Source organism: Rana temporaria, chromosome 6 (genome assembly GCF_905171775.1).
Source record: "Rana temporaria chromosome 6, aRanTem1.1, whole genome shotgun sequence".
Classification (NCBI taxonomy): Eukaryota; Metazoa; Chordata; class Amphibia; order Anura; family Ranidae; genus Rana; species Rana temporaria.
This window is the reverse complement of record NC_053494.1, coordinates 104,017,668-104,033,412: the sequence shown is the minus strand read 5'-3', so window position 1 is coordinate 104,033,412 and position 15,745 is coordinate 104,017,668. Positions and strand designations below refer to the sequence as shown.

General features: G+C 49.1%; 1 protein-coding gene across 1 annotated transcript in view; it reads right to left on the bottom strand.

Annotated features, from left to right (window-relative positions):
* The window catches only part of PFKL (phosphofructokinase, liver type), a 158,808-nt gene that overhangs the window by 41,003 nt on the left and 102,060 nt on the right, over window positions 1-15,745 (bottom strand). Inside the window, exons 11-12 of the mRNA XM_040357096.1 lie at window positions 13,378-13,442; window positions 7,830-7,893 (exon numbers count right to left, since the gene is read on the bottom strand). Of these exons, the coding sequence (XP_040213030.1) occupies window positions 7,830-7,893; window positions 13,378-13,442 (129 nt within the window). The remainder of the gene's footprint in view (window positions 1-7,829; window positions 7,894-13,377; window positions 13,443-15,745) is intronic.

The window sequence follows — 15,745 nt, the reverse complement described above, 5'->3', positions numbered from 1 at the left end:
ACAGGGAGTCTGACTCAGTGGCCACCAAATACACTCTGACCGCCCGTACTACATCTAAGGTGTGCAAGGCAGATTCCCTCGGATGTTGCGGCCTGGGACATAGAGAAGGCAACACAATGTCTTTATTTAAATGGAAATCAGAGAGACAATCTTTGGAAGGAATGAAGGACAAGAATAAAGCACCACCTTGCCCTTATGACTCACCAGGTAGGGCGTGCAACAAAATAGTGCTGCCAACTTCTGTGATAGCGTGAGCAGGGGAATTTCTTGAATATTTTCTGTGGAACCGAAAGTACTAGATTCAAGTCCCACGGTGGCAAGCCCCTCTGAAGAAAAGTCAAAATCAGAACCACCGAAAAGGAACGTGGGTGAAACCCCACTGACACACACCATGAAATGTACGCTTTCCACGTCCGATAATATACCTTTCTGGGAGTACACTTTCTAGCTTTGAGCAGCGTCGGAATCACCAACGCAAATAAGCCCCTATCCTTCAACGCCTGGCTTTCCATAGCCAGGCCGTTAAAGTCAGCGATGATAAAGCAGGGTGGAAGATCAGCTCTTGAGATAGCAGATCCTCCTTGAAAAGCAGCCGCACCAGGTCGGCGTATCAGGGCCGACGGGGCAAGTCCGGGGCCACTAGAATGACCGGAATTCCTTCGGCCTCGATCCTGCGCAACAGCCACGGCAGAAGCTTGAGAGGAGGAAAGACGTAGATCAGACGATACTGGCCCCATGGAGCGACCAGAGCGTTTGAAGCGTCCGCCAGAGGGTCCTGAGACCTTGCCACAAATATCTGCACCTTACTGTTGATTCGGGATGCCATCAGCTCTAGTTGTGCTACACGTGACTACCACAGATGCAGATGAACCCTGTAGCCTCCGAGGATAAGAGAGAAAGAAAGAGAAAATAGGATTTTTGTACTCACCGTAAAATCCATTTCTCTGAGTTCATGGACGGACACAGCAGCATTGACCTTCGGGTTATATACCTTCCTTTCAGGAGAGACTTGGGCAGAAAAACAGCACTTCAAGTGTTAACACTTCTTTCAGTACAGCACCTCCCAGGGGGCGGGTCCCCCGGGTACATCCCACTCTCTGCACATGCAGCCCCAGTTCGTAAACAAGCAGTACAAACAAAGGAGGGGTGGGTGCTGTGTCCGTCCATGAACTCAGAGAAATGGATTTTACGGTGAGTACAAAAATCCTATTTTCTCTTCCGTTCATGGACGGACACAGCAGCATTGACCTTAGGGACGTCCCAAGCAGTGTAAAAAAAATTCGAGGGGTGGGGAAAAAAAAAAAAAAAAACACAGCAAACCAAGCTTCACCCCAAACAAACCGGAGGAACTTCAACCTTAAACTGCCGTCTGTAAAACCTTGCGGCCAAAGGAGGCATCCGAAGATGCACTCACATCCACCTTGTAAAATTTTGAAAAGGTGTGGATTGACGACCAGGTTGCTGCCTTACACACCTGTAAAACAGACGCTTGACGGCGGAAAGCCCAAGAGGCACCAATCGCCCTGGTCGAATGCGCCGTAACCTGGAAGGGAGGCGCCCACCCCTTTAGGGCATAGGCCTGGAGCACAACCTGTCTGATCCACCTAGAAATGGTGGCCGACGAGACCACCAGACCTTTTTTAGGACCAGTCGCCGACACGAACAGTGAGTCCGACTTCTGAAACGGAGCCGTAGCAGACAAGTACACCCGTAGGGCCCGAACCACGTCCAAGGAATGCAAAGCGGTCTCCTTCGGGTTTTTCGGCCGAGGACATAAGGATGGCAAAACAATGTCCTCATTAATGTGAAAAGCCGAAACAACCTTTGGAAGTTAAGATGGCTGCGGCCGCAGCACCATCTTATCCTTATGGATGACCAGGTAAGGAGCCTTGCAGGACAAGGCCGCCAGTTCAGATACCCGTCTGACCGAGGTAATTGCCACCAGAAAAAACACCTTCTGGGACAGAGTCAACAAGGGAATCTTCCGAATGTCTTCAAACGGAGCCTCTTGAAGGCCCGAAAGGACTAAATTCAAGTCCCATGGAGGCAGTGAAGGACTCACAGGAGGGGCCACATGCCGAACCCCCTGCACAAACGTACGCACCAGGGAGTGCGCCGCCAAGGGTCGCTGACAGACAGCTAGAGCCGAAACCGGACTCTTAACCGTACTTAAGGCGAGAGCCTGATTCACTCCACGCTGTAAGAACAGCAGAATACGGGAAATCACGTATGTACTGGGGTGCCATTTCATCTCCTCACACATAGAAATGTAGGCCTTCCACGTACGATGGTAAATCTTTTGTAAAGTAGACTTCCGTGCTCACAGCATGGTAGAGACCACCGGGCCCGACAGGCCTCGATCCTTCAGCACCTGGCTCTCAACAGCCACGCCGTTAAAGCCAGCGACTGTAAAGCAGGGTGAAAGATCGGACCCTGCGACAGAAGATCTTCTCTCAGGGGTACACGCCAAGGGACGTCTGCCACCAGACGCACCAGGTCCGCATACCAGGGACGGCGCGGCCAATCCGGAGTGATTAGGATTGTTGGTATCCCCTCGGCTTCCACTCTGCGCAGCAGGCGAGGAAGAAGCTTCAGAGGAGGGAAGGCGTAGATTAGGCGATAGTGACCCCATGGTGCCACTAACGCGTCTTCCCACGGATCCCATGACCTGGCCACGAACCGTGACACTTTCCGATTGAGATGGGACGCCAGAAGGTCCACGTCTGGAGTGCCCCTCTTTTGGCACAGGCTCTGAAACACCTCCGGGTGTAGCGACCATTCTCCTTGGTCTAGCGTTTGGCGACTTAGGTAGTTGGCTTGCCAGTTCAGCACCCCCGGAATGTACGCGGCCGCCGGAACGTACCTTTCGGCCCACCGGAGGATGTGCGTGGTGGTGTTGTCGGACTGGATCCTGACCGGTCAGTCCTGTAGACCCAGAGACCACTTGGAGAGACACAACTTGATTGCTCGGAGCTCCAGTACATTGATTGGTAGGCGGGACTTTTGAGTCCAGCACCCCTGAGCTGACTGGACACCCCAGACACCCCCCCGAGCCGGAGAGGCTGGCATCCGTCATGACCACTGTCCAATGGCATGACAGAAACGTCTTGCCGGTCCGAAGTACCGGAGATGTCAGCCACCACACTAGAGATGAGTTGACCAGTCGACTCGGCAGCTTGTCCCAACGTGACAAAATCTCTTTTTGCAACACTCGAGTGTGAAATTGGGCATGCGGCACTGCCTCGAAAGAGGCCACCATCAGACCCAGCACTCTCATGCAAAAGCGAAGCGACGCCCACTGCTGGGTCGCCAAACGCTGCACCGCAGACTGCAGTGTCTGTAGTTTTTCCATTGGGAGGAAAACTCTCGCCTCTGAGGAATCCAGGACTAACCCCAGGTATTCCAGCTGCTGAGACGGTACCAGTACTGACTTCTGGGTATTCAATAGCCAACTGAATTCTTGGAGGTTCTGACAGGTGAAAGACACGTCCTCTTCTAATTCTGAGCTTGAAGAAGCTCTCAGAAGAAGGTCATCCAGGTATCCCACGATAGCGATCCCGTGCTGCCTCAGCAGGGCCAGAATTGGAGCGAGCACCTTGGTGAAAACCTGTGTTGCCGAAGCCAGACCGAACAGGAGGGCCACAAATTGAAAGTGGTCCTCTCCGACCGCAAAACGCCAACATTTCTGGTGTTTTGCGCATATGGGGATATGTAAATACGCGTCCTTGATATCCAATGATGCTAGAAAATCCCCCTGATGGAGCGCTGCTACAACTGAGCGAATTGACTCCATCCTGAATTTTTGTACTTTGACAAAACAATTGAGGTCCAGGATTGGACGGACCCCTTCCTTCTTGGGGAGAACAAACAGATTGGAGTAAAACCCCTGAAACCGTTCCGTTGAGGGAACCGATACAACCACTCCCCTGACCAGCAGGTCCTGGACAGCCCCTGACAGATCCTTCCGGCGATCCGGAGGAAGTCTGAGGTTGGAGTGAAAAAAATCTGTTTGTGGGCAAGAGAGAAACTATCTTGTACCCCGAGGAAACTACTTCGCAAACCCAATGGTCGGAAAGAAGAGACCTCCACCGAGCCGCTAATTGGCGAAGTCGGCCCCCCACCCGAGATGCGGGCGGGGGCAGACCTTCATGCAGAGGAAGGCTTGTCCGGCTTACGGTAGCAGGGGCGCTTTTGTCCTTCAGCGGGCGCCTTGGCACCCTGAAAGCGTGATCCCGCCGCACTTGGCGGGCGAAAAAAAACGCTTCGGGGTAGTAAAGGAGGGCCCTTGCTTCCGGCGAAGCTCCTTACCCTTTCCAGATTGCGGGAGCAGAGTGCTCTTACCGCCTGTGGCATCCTTTATGATGTCATCCAGGGACGCCCCAAAACGCCGTTAACCCTTAAGTCCACCAAGGCGTTTTTTGAAGACTGGTCCGCAGACCAACACTTCAGCCACATGAGGCGGCGTAGCACCACCGCGTGGGCGGAGGCCCTGGAAAGCAAAGGGAGCGTATGCAGGGCCGACTCACAGACAAACTTTAGGCCCTGCACCAACTGGTCGGCCAAGTCCACACAGGTCTCAGAGACATTCTGCGCTTCCAGCTCCTGCAGCAAGGACTTTGCCCGTTCTGTAAGTGTCTGACACCAGAGCCCCGGCCAAAACCGGTCTCACTGCCGTCCCCACCACTGTGAACATGGAGCAGGCCACAGCCTCAGTTCTCCTATCAGCGAGGTCCTTAAAAGCGGGAGCCCCTTCCACACGTAGCGTGGTAGCCTTGTTCAGTCTGGACACAGGGGGGTCCACTGACAGGGGAAATACCCACTTTTTTTTTAGGAAATCCTCCTCAAACGGCTAACGGACCGCAAAGTATTTTGGAACAGCAAAAAACTTTCTGCGGCCGTTCCCATTCCTTGTACAACAATTTGTCAAGATATGGAACACAAGGAAACACTTTTGCGGTGCGGGGTGGCTTGCGGAACCCAAAAGGGACCGGCGTGTCTGATGCCTCCGCCAAATCCTCAAGTTTCTGAGTATCCCGCACCGCAGTGATAAGAGCTCCAACAAACGCCTTATCATGCGCTGACCCTGAAGCAGAGTCATCCTCACTGTCTGTGTGGGCCAAGCCTGCATCATCTGCCATGACGGAACAAGGGCCAGACGCAGAAGCGGGGCCTGATTCCGTGTCAGAGACAACCTCAGAAGAAAGCAGAGGGAGGGGGTGCTTTTTACCCCCCTTCTGGCCACTCGACGCTTCAATCCTGGCAACAAACGCCTCAAGGACTGTCGTCATAGCATCCACTGAGGCCACAGGAACAGGGGCACTAAGGGTTAACTCTGGCATGCTTGGGGTAGAAGCTCCCGGTTCGGACGCCATGCTGACCCCCGTATATGCTGCCCTTATACTGCAAGGCAGGACCCACAGGTCACCTTCCCAGCCGCAACAGAGAGCAGGGGACTCCCCAGAGGACTCACCACCCCACCAGGCTGTAGCGCTACCGAGAAGCTGAGAACGCTGCCCGTGCTGTGCCGTCCCTCAGGAAGAGTGCTGGGAGCTTTTGGCGCCGTTATTCTGGTCACTAGAGGCCAAAACATTTCCAAGATGGCCGCCGACATGCAGAAAAACAGCATGCGGACTACAAGAAAATGGCCGCCGAGTCAATAGAGGCAAGTCAGCGGAAAAAAATGACGGCCATACACGTGTTTTAAAAATACAGTGACAAACACAGCAGAACACAGTAAAAGCACCCTCAGCACACACAGCATAATACCGGACAGAAAAATAGCACCCCACAGCAGCGCAGCCCCCCCGTAGTAACGGAGCACCCAGGTACCCCCAACCTCACGGCCGCCACCCAGAAAATGGGGAAGGAGGGAGAGGAAGGAAGGGAGAGAGAGAGGAAAACAGGGCGGACCCTCAATCAACCTCCCCAGGAATGCACCAGCCGAACCACCATGCCAAGGCAAGGGGATACTACTTACCCGTCCTGCGACCACCGGCTGGAGGCATTCCAGACAGAAGCAATGTCTGCTTATGGCTGTCGGCACACTGTGACAAAGCCATAGAGACCGATCATATGTGTGCCCTGTAGCATATAGCTCACCGGCAACCCCTGGAGCAACGGGGCATGTCGTGGACAGCCCAGCGCATAGCTAAAGGCCGGCACACGCTGGATGGCCGAACATGGGGGGACTACAAGGATCGCAGATCCAGCCTGTCACCCAGTCGGCAGTTGATTGTAGATCCCAGGATCCAAAAAAATGCAGGAAAAATAAAATAAAAGTGTCAAAATCGCCTAAAAACCTCCAGAGCACATGGGCCCTGAGGATCTATGTCTTCTCCTATCGTTAGGCAGAAAAAAACTGGGGCTGCATGTGCAGAGAGTGGGATGTACCCGGGGGACCCGCCCCTGGGAGGTGCTGTACTGAAATAAGTGTTTTAACACTTGAAGTGCTGTTTTTCTGCCTAAGTCTCTCCTGAAAGGAAGGTATATAACCCTAAGGTCAATGCTGCTGTGTCCGTCCATGAACGGAAGAGAGAGAGGAAAAAAAAAAAAAAAAGAAGATGAGGAAGAAATCCGGGCACCAGATCCAGTGCTCAACCCCATCCTCACCAAAGGCACACTACCCCATATGGGGGGGGGGTTACCAAGGGACCTTTAGGGCCAGGAAAAGAGGGTGCAAGGACAGAGTGGACCTGCAGGACCAACGAACCCGGAGAGGGGCCTGCGTCCGCCACAAAAACACCCTAAGGGGAGAGGGGGATATTTGCTCACCACACCAGGACCGAACAGGCACCGCTCCAGACAGAACCTCCTCGCCACCAAAGTGGGGGGGCTGCCGGTCATGAGGAACGCTGCGACTCGAACCAAGACCCGGACGTATGCGACCTCGCAAGCCATTTAACTCGCAGGGCCAGCCCCCGTCCAGTGGGGCTATGTCGCGGCCGACCTAGCACGTAGCTGTGATCTGCACGCGCTCGCCGGCCAGACTGGGTTGACCACTGGATCGAATGTCCAGCCCGTCGCCTAGCCTGGCAGTTGTTTGTTGATCTCACCGAAACAATCCAGGGGGAAAAAAAAAAAAAAAAATACAAAAAAATGGCAGGACAAGAGATCCCCAGCAGGAAACTAGATCCTTACTCCGGACTAGGCAGAAAAAAAAAAAAAAAAAAAACTGAAGGCCTATGGGTGTACAGTAAAACCTTGGTTTGCGAGAATAATTCGTTCCAGAAACATGCTTGTAATCCAAAGCGCTTGTATATCAAAGCATTTTTTTTACAGGGTATAAAAGACGAGAGGCACCTCTAAGTGTAGCAATAAGTTGCTAAATGTTGTACCTTCATTAAATGTAACCATATTGCTACACTTAGAGGCTCCTCTCCTCTTTTTTATACTCAGTTGTGACATATCGCTACTCTTACATCAAGACATCGCTTGTATATCAAGGCAAAATGTATTAAAACATTTTGCTTGTCTTGCAAAATGCTCTCAAACCAAGATTTTACTGTATATCACCTAGGAATCTGCCATTACCAACCCTCTTCTGAAAATATTATTTGTCTGGTTGTCTCTGGCTTTAACCCTTTCTGAGCCACCCATCTCGCACTAGAGTTTAGAGTAGTAAGTCAAGAGACTAGAGTCCTGGACTCTAGGTATTGAAGGAAGAAATTCAGCGTGATTACCAAGCAACTATCATTTTTTTCCCCCCAGGAGGAAAAAAAAGCATTCAACAAAACAAACAAAAAAAACAAAAATTCTAGTAGAGCTGGACAAAGACTGAGTAGATAGGAGAGAAAAACAATGCACAGCAGAAACCTTAAAACCTGGATTACCTTCTCTTCTGGCGGTTTTTGGTGTGCAAGAAGTTTGTATATGTTCCAGTTATTTTCAAAGCTCCTACAAGATAAAATTAGCAAGTGTAAAATTGGGAGCTCATTTGTTTAACACCTTCAATACCAGGCACTTTTAGCCCCTTCCTGCCCAAGCCAATTGTCAGCTTTAATTGAAAGACAAATTCTTTATTTAGGTTATAACATTTAACCCAAAATCGGTGTATAGTATTTAGTCTGTAAGAAAGCATCCACAAACTATGATATAAAAGTATGTGAACCCTTTTGGAATGATATTGATTTATGCACAAATAGATTAAGATCAGATCACATTTTATGATCAAAGTCACAACAATAGACATAGAAATCACAGTCTGCTTAAACAAATAACACACAAAGAATTAAATGTTACCATGTTTTTATTGAACACACCATGTAAACATTCACCATTTGATAACTGGTTGAAACTCCTGTTTTGCAATAAAAAGTATAATATAATATAATATATATATCACACACACTATATACCTCTAGATTGTAAGCTCTAACGAGCAGGGCCCTCTGATCCCTCCTGTATTGAGACTGTACGGTCTTCCCCGATGTAAAGCGCTGCGCAAACTGTTGGCACTATATAAATCCTGTATGTGTATATGTATGTATATATATATATATATATATATATATATATATATATATATATATATATATATATATATACATACATACATACATACATACATACATACATACATACATACATATATATATATATAGATGTACTGACGCCCCATTTCAGACCTGAAAACACTAGGACAGTACAAATATCCCCCAAATGACCTTTTTGGAAAGTAAACAGTCTGAGGTATTTAGTAAGAGGCATGACACGTTTTTTGAAGTCATTTTTTTGTCATTGTTTTTGGTAAAAGGGAGAAAAAGTGTTTTTCCACTTTTTTTTTTTAAACATATGGTCACCGGTGTTTCATTAAGGCAAAAAATGTTTAGGCATCAGTATCCCCCCTCATCTCCTTTTACTTACTGAGCCCTCATTTCGATCCAGCGTTGTGCATATCTTCTCTCCCCTCACTTCCTGGCCTGCCAAGGCACCAGAAGCTATTGGCTCCCACTGCTGTCAATCAAAGCCAGTGATGAGGGGGGTTGGGCCCAGTCCAGCTGACTGTCAGTCACAGACGGCAAGACTCAGGAGTGAGCCCACATGAGTAACCCTATAAAAAGCAGCTTTCTATGGGGACACTCACGGGAGGGGAGGAGCCAGAAGCACCGGCATGGGACCCGAGAAGAGAAGGTTCGGGGCCTAGATGGATTTGCACAGGGCAGCAAGTATAAATACGTTTGTTTTTGTTTTTTAAGAAAATCTTTTTCAATCACTTTAAAGCTGAACATTAGGGAAACTAAAAGTCGTCCCCCTGCAGGGGGGGGCTGCCCATGGCACTGCAAGGGTGTACTAATTTAGCGGACATCGAAAACACCTTTAGTTGCCTGTCCCTCAACTCCCCTGGCAGACAGCGCTCACTTGTGCTCTGGCAAATCCAAAGCAGAGCTATGGCCCCTGCATCGATCTAGATGATGTCAGATGATCTTGGTGTGCAGATGAGAAGAGGCTCAAAAGATTAGTGTACCAGCGCGGAGGACCCTTTAGAAGCAAAGGATCAGGTAAATAAAAATTGCTTTACCCAGGCCACTAGACAAACAAGCAGTAAACCCCTGCAGTGCATACACAGCACCATTACATGGAAGGACTTTTAGTGTTCCCGGCTTTATTGTTGCCGATGAGACTGTGGCGATTGGAACGAACTGCCTTAACAAAAAGAACATTAGCATTGCGAGTCTAGGAATTATGACCCTGTTGATTTCCAACCAGTTGGCTCTTTTATTCCTGCTGAGCGATGAGTGTCTGTTTATCAAGGTGACTAGCAGTTGTTTTTTTGGCTGAATCAGCCTTGGCCTGCTGTGATGTGGGTTAGAAAACCTGGTCAAATTAGTGCTTCCCACTGAGACAGCCAGGGTCAGCAGTGTCGATCATCTCTTCCCTATTATTAAAGAGGAATTAAAGCGCAAGGTAATTATTATTTTTTTCTGACCTGCAAAGTAAAGTCATAATGTGCTAATATGCAACGCATATTAGCACATTAAATGAAACTTACCTGCAAACGAAGCCCTCCACCGATGCACTGTCACCGCTGGAGGCTGCATCCATCTCCCCTTCCCCCCATATCTTCCTTCCAGGTCAGGCTGTGTGACTGGCTAGAGCCGCATGACGTCACTCCCACGTGGGAGCCAATGGCACAGGGCTCTGAAGGAACGGCACGGGAGGCCGTTCCTTCAGACCGCATGCACCGATTATGTTTTTGGCTACATAAACATTAAATACTGCATCTCCTAAGCAGTGCACGATTAGGAGATATTTACAGTACCTACAGGTAAGCCTTATTATAAGATTAACTATAGGTGCAATTAATCTATGGGAGTTTACAACCACTTTACCTGGAACTGAAATGTCCTGTTCATGGATTTGCCAGCTAAAACTGCTGTCTGGGGTTGGTTAGATACTTCAAAAACACAATCAACCACCCTCATAGCACTATAGGAGGCCTAACATTGGGGCATTTTGAAAGGATAATATACAGAGATCAATGATACATTTTAAAGTAAGAAGTTTAATATCTGCAAATAAATGAATGATAAACATCACTGGCAACTAATGCCAGAAAAAACTTGGATAACTTTTCCCAAGAAACAGAAATTATGTTTCTGCATTTAAGGGGAGCAGAGAGCTAAAGCAACACTTAAACTTCATTTTTTTTTTAATGTTATGTGTGTTACACTTGAGGTTTTGCACAGAGCAGCACTGATCCTCCTCTTCTGGGGTCCCCCACTCCAGGCTCCTCTTTGAAGAGTGCTCCTATAGAAAGCCGGTTCTATGGGAGCACTCCTGCAGGTCGCGCCCCAGCTGTCCTATCTTTGTCTATTGACTGGGCAGCTTGGCCCTGCTCCACGCCACAGCATTTGCTTAACAGCGGGAGTCTCTATTAATATGCCCAGAAGAGACAGCAGCGAGAGCCGATGCTGTTGTGCACATCACTGGATCAGGTAAGTATAAGGGGGGAGCTGTGGGGATCCTGCAACACAGGTTTCATTACCTTTATATCAGGTAAAAAAAAACGTAAGGCTTTAAAACCACTTTAAGACAAAAAAAAAGCCACCCACTCCCTTCTTAACCATGTATTTCCTACCATATCCTTCCTAGATGTCTCGGATGCTTAACTGTTTGAAATAATATAATAATTACTATTAAACTGCATTATATCAGTTTTAAACCGCAACTCCACTTTTGTTAAGAAAAAAAAAAATGTTTCAGACCGTAAACCCGAATGACCAATTGATGGACCCCTTCTTGGGTCCTTTTGGTAAAACAAGAAAGTCTGATCCTCGGATCTCTGCAGATCTAGACAAATAAACTTTGACTGCCTGGACAACGTCCAGAGAATGCAGTCATCTCTCTTCCGCCAAACGAGGCTGAGAGGAAAAAGGCAAAATAATGTCCTGATTTAAATGAAAGGCCAACACCACTTTTGGCAAAAGGGGTGGAATAGGTCGTAACACGACCCTGTCATGGTGAAGGATCAGTTCCCTGCATGAAAGGGCCGCCAACTTCGACACCCTTCTAGCCGAGGTGATAGCCATCAGGAAGGCTAGCGTGCGTAACAGCAAGTCTAATTTCCTTAATTGGTTCAAATGGTTGGTTCTGTAACACAAACAGCACCAAGTTTAAGTCCCAATGACACATAGGTGACCTAATGGGGGGGGGGGGGAAGCAAATGAGTTGCCCCCTGCATAAAAGGTTTGGATCAGTGAATGGGAGGCCAAAGGCCTATGAAAGAATACAGATGAAGATCAAGTTTCGGCCCTGATTGTACTCAAAGCCAATTTGATTTCTACAGCCGACTGTAGAAAAGAGAATTGTGCCAATCACGTATTTTCGTGGATGCCATTTTATGGCTTCACACCAAGCAATATAAAAAAAAAAAAAAAGTCTTCCAGACCTTATGATAGATCTTCCTAGTGACAGCTTTTCTAGCATTCACTAGAGTAGACAACACTGGTCCCGAGATGTCACGGTCCTTTAACACCCTGGCTTCAATAGCCATGCCGTCAACTTTAAAAACTGTAAGTTGGGGTGAAATATAGGACCTTGAGATAGAAGATCGGGGCGACGTGGAAGTGTCCATGGCCCATCTATTGTCAGCCTCACAATCTGCTTGGCCTACACAGCTGGGTGTGCGCCGGAACGTTCGTGTGGACAGGCGTGACTATCAGCGTACGACTCAAAATTTTTGTGCGCCAAGATAAGGCTACTGCGCATGTGCGGCGCAGCCGCGTGCACCATGGCCGCCAAACTGCCAAGTCCGGCTGTGCTTCGAAACGATCGTGTGCCATCATACAGGTAAAAAAAAGCCAGACACATGCAAAAAAAGTACACTTTGTAAACACCCACAGCTAGCCCAAAACTCCTCCATATGGTCACCGCACACAGGTGTCCAGCCTTTAGCTAGCTTGACTGATTGTTACAATCACTGGGACACCCCACAATAATAAAGGGGCATCCAGGCGCAGGGCCACTTAGAAACTAAGGGCCCAATCTTCACCCTTTAGGTGGGTTCCTGTCACTTGGACCTTCAAGGACTGGGTAGCTTTTTCATGTTTAGGGTCCACTCCCTTGGACCTGTACAGCACCCTGCAGGAAATGCCAATACTTCACAGGGTCCAGCAACCGGAGGCCGCATTACAGGCAAACCCTTGCAGGATCTTGAGAGTCTTCTTTGCGAGGCTCAGGTACCATTTATCCAAGCATAAAAGCCTGTGTCAAATGGATCCGATTGGTCAATCCCTCAATTCATTTTAGAACCATTTGTTGGACTAGAGACCTGGAGCTCAGAAAGCTCAAAACGGACCATGCCATCCACCTTGCAGACACTGGCAAAAAACTAAAGTACTTCCTGTATGGGAGGGGTTATATAGGGGATCACTTCCTGTCTGAAGACCTTTGGTCTACCAGTGTCCATTCACCTAGAGATGGGATATAACCAAGCAGGTAATGAATATTAGCCCGACTCTGTGTCCCATGATGTATGAGAAATAAGTTAAATTTTTTTTGCAGGGGATGCCTGAAATCTGACTTGCACCTTAGAGCAGACTTCTGGGGGGAAAAAAAAAAAAAAAAAAATCGGTGAACCAATCACACAAGCAGGAAATTATGTTTCTGGGGGATGTTCTGTACACATTTTGTGTACAGAAAACCTCCAGGTAGCCATATTGCATTGCATTTTCAGAAAATTACAGCAGCTGCAAAAGGAAAAGTAATTTTAAATAACATTCAATCACAACATGACTTATGTCGCAATTGCATACGCTATATTATTTTTTCTTTATTTACAACAATCCCCCCCCCCCCCCACGAAAGTGGAGTTACCCTTTAAAATGCTTATTGCATTTTTAAAAATGCACTCATATTTCAAGTGTGTATGTGGCTTACCTTCCCCTTAACTGGATTGCTTCCTCAAATTTCTGCTCCTCCATAGCTTTTTGTACATCCTTTGTCTTAAATGAAGTAAAATAAAAAGGATTAAAAAAACAAAAAAACATTTTATACTGTAAAAACTCATATAATTAGCTTTTCAATTAAATTCTGTGTGTATTTTATAAACGTGCAATACCAAGTAAAGTAGTGTTTAATGCTGCTGGATTGTGGTATAACGAGTTTCAGGCTTTTATTACTATATTTTTAAATATCTGTGCAGGGGCAGACTGACCATTCGGGCAGTGACCGGGGGCCCCATCAGGGTTGCCAGCCTTTGAAAAATCAGGGACAGATTGTAAAAATCTGTGTATTTTTACATCTGTCCCCGAAATGTATGACACCAACATCATTTTGAAGTGAGATTTCGGAGGCAATAGCTGCTCCACCCCTCCACTACCTCCTCAGCCAATGGGAACATGGTGTACATGCCCCCCTTCCCCCGCGCGGCTTCTTTGAATACAGAGCAGGAGATTGCCAACAGCTGGAGGAGAGGCAGGGACGCAGCATGGAGTGTGGGATGGACATCAGGCTGATGCAAGGCAAGTTAAATGTTGTTTTATCAGTGCTTTCTCTGGTGAGGAGAAGGGGGAGGTTGTGTTTACTCTTGCAGATCTCCTGTCTCTGAGGCTGTTAGATCTTTTTCTGTGTGCTGGGGAACTAAAAGTTTACAGTGGTATACGCCCGGCGTATCACGACCTGCGCATGCGCCATGACATGGACCCATGCACAGCACCCCTCTGCGCCTGCTCATAACCACGCCGGCATAACCCCATCCGGTGTGGAGCATGTGAGGGGGTGCAAGGGAACATGTGACAAGTGTGTGGGTCCACCAACATGTGACTGCTGTGTGTCATCCACAGATGTGCTGGAGGGAGCTGGGCCATCTTCTGCCTGTGGACGACCCATGCCATCCAAGGAACATCTTACTCAGTCTGACCTCCTGGGAAGCCACGAAGCAACGGTGGAGGGGAGTGCCCACACATGTGATCCTGAGGTCGTTGTGGAGGAGCAGGTGGACATACATCAGGAGGAATGCCTGTACCCCGATGAGGATACCTACTGTGCCGGACCCTCCGAGAAGGTGGACCTCCTAACGACCTCCAAGCCCATCAGGGGAACACCCCCCCCCCCCCAGGGCCACCCCGTCCAGACAGACACAACCATCTACATCTCCCAGGAAGGCTCTGAGCAAGACCAGGGGTGTAGCAGGATCCGTCCAAGAAGGGCACGCCAGACACACCACATGGCAGACATTGCCAGCGATCTCCACCGTGTGGCTGACAGCCTGGCCTCCTTTGTCGGGTCCTCGGCAACGACACATGCTGAGTGCACAGTGGCTGTGCAGGGCACCGCAGCCACAATGCAGCAGTGCCTCAACCAACAGGCTGAACATATCATGGCCATCTCTGCCTGCAGGAGGTGAATGCCAATTGTGCTGCCATGGCCACATGCCTCTGTGACCGTCACAGACCCTGGATGACATGCATCAACACATGGTAGCAGGGGGTCCTTCAACATCTGGGGACCAGGGATCGGACGTGCAGGCGACCCAGGAGCGTCACACCACGGCTATTGGGGAGCTGCAGGCAACAGCGGCAGGAATTGTGGCGGAGGTTCGGAGCCTGGGCATGATAGTGCAGGCCAACACTGCCGCCATCCAGTCCGAGGGTCACCAATGCCACAGCGCCAGTACAATGCCAGGCAGAGGCATTTGCAGGCTGAGACAAATGGCATGCTGACCCGCATTGCCATTGCCTTGGAGGGGATGCAGTCAACATCTGCAACCAGCTCCAGGAGCGTCATCCCGCCCTACCCCCCCACCCGAGTCGTCTCCACGACAACTGCGGAGCAGAACCCTGGGCACGAGGCCTGGTCCGCGAGAGGGCAAATGACTGCTCTGAGGACAACGAGTGCAGCTCAGAGTCTGAACTTTTTTTATTTTATTTGGGTGACGTGCACAGATGCATGTGCCGTGCACCTGTAAGGGCTTGCCATGGCGGACAATGGCATGATCCCATTTTTTTCTTTTTTCACTGATGTCACAGCACCATTGGACTGCACACGGTCAGGAGTGCAAGGGCAGGTTTTGCCCGGTGCGGTCAGTGCTACAGTGTGACTGGTGTGTGAGTGTGTGTGGCCAATGTGTTCAGACTGGCACAAGGCCATGTCTGCCAGCAAGGCATGTCAACTGGCAGGGTTAACTTTGTTTCTTGGGTGAGAGGTTATCCCCACGACCGTGTGGATGTGGTATGAATGGACAGCAACATCATTGGGGCGTTGCTGCTCCCAAGTCCTGCACGGTGGACTTGGGCTAAACCAATGT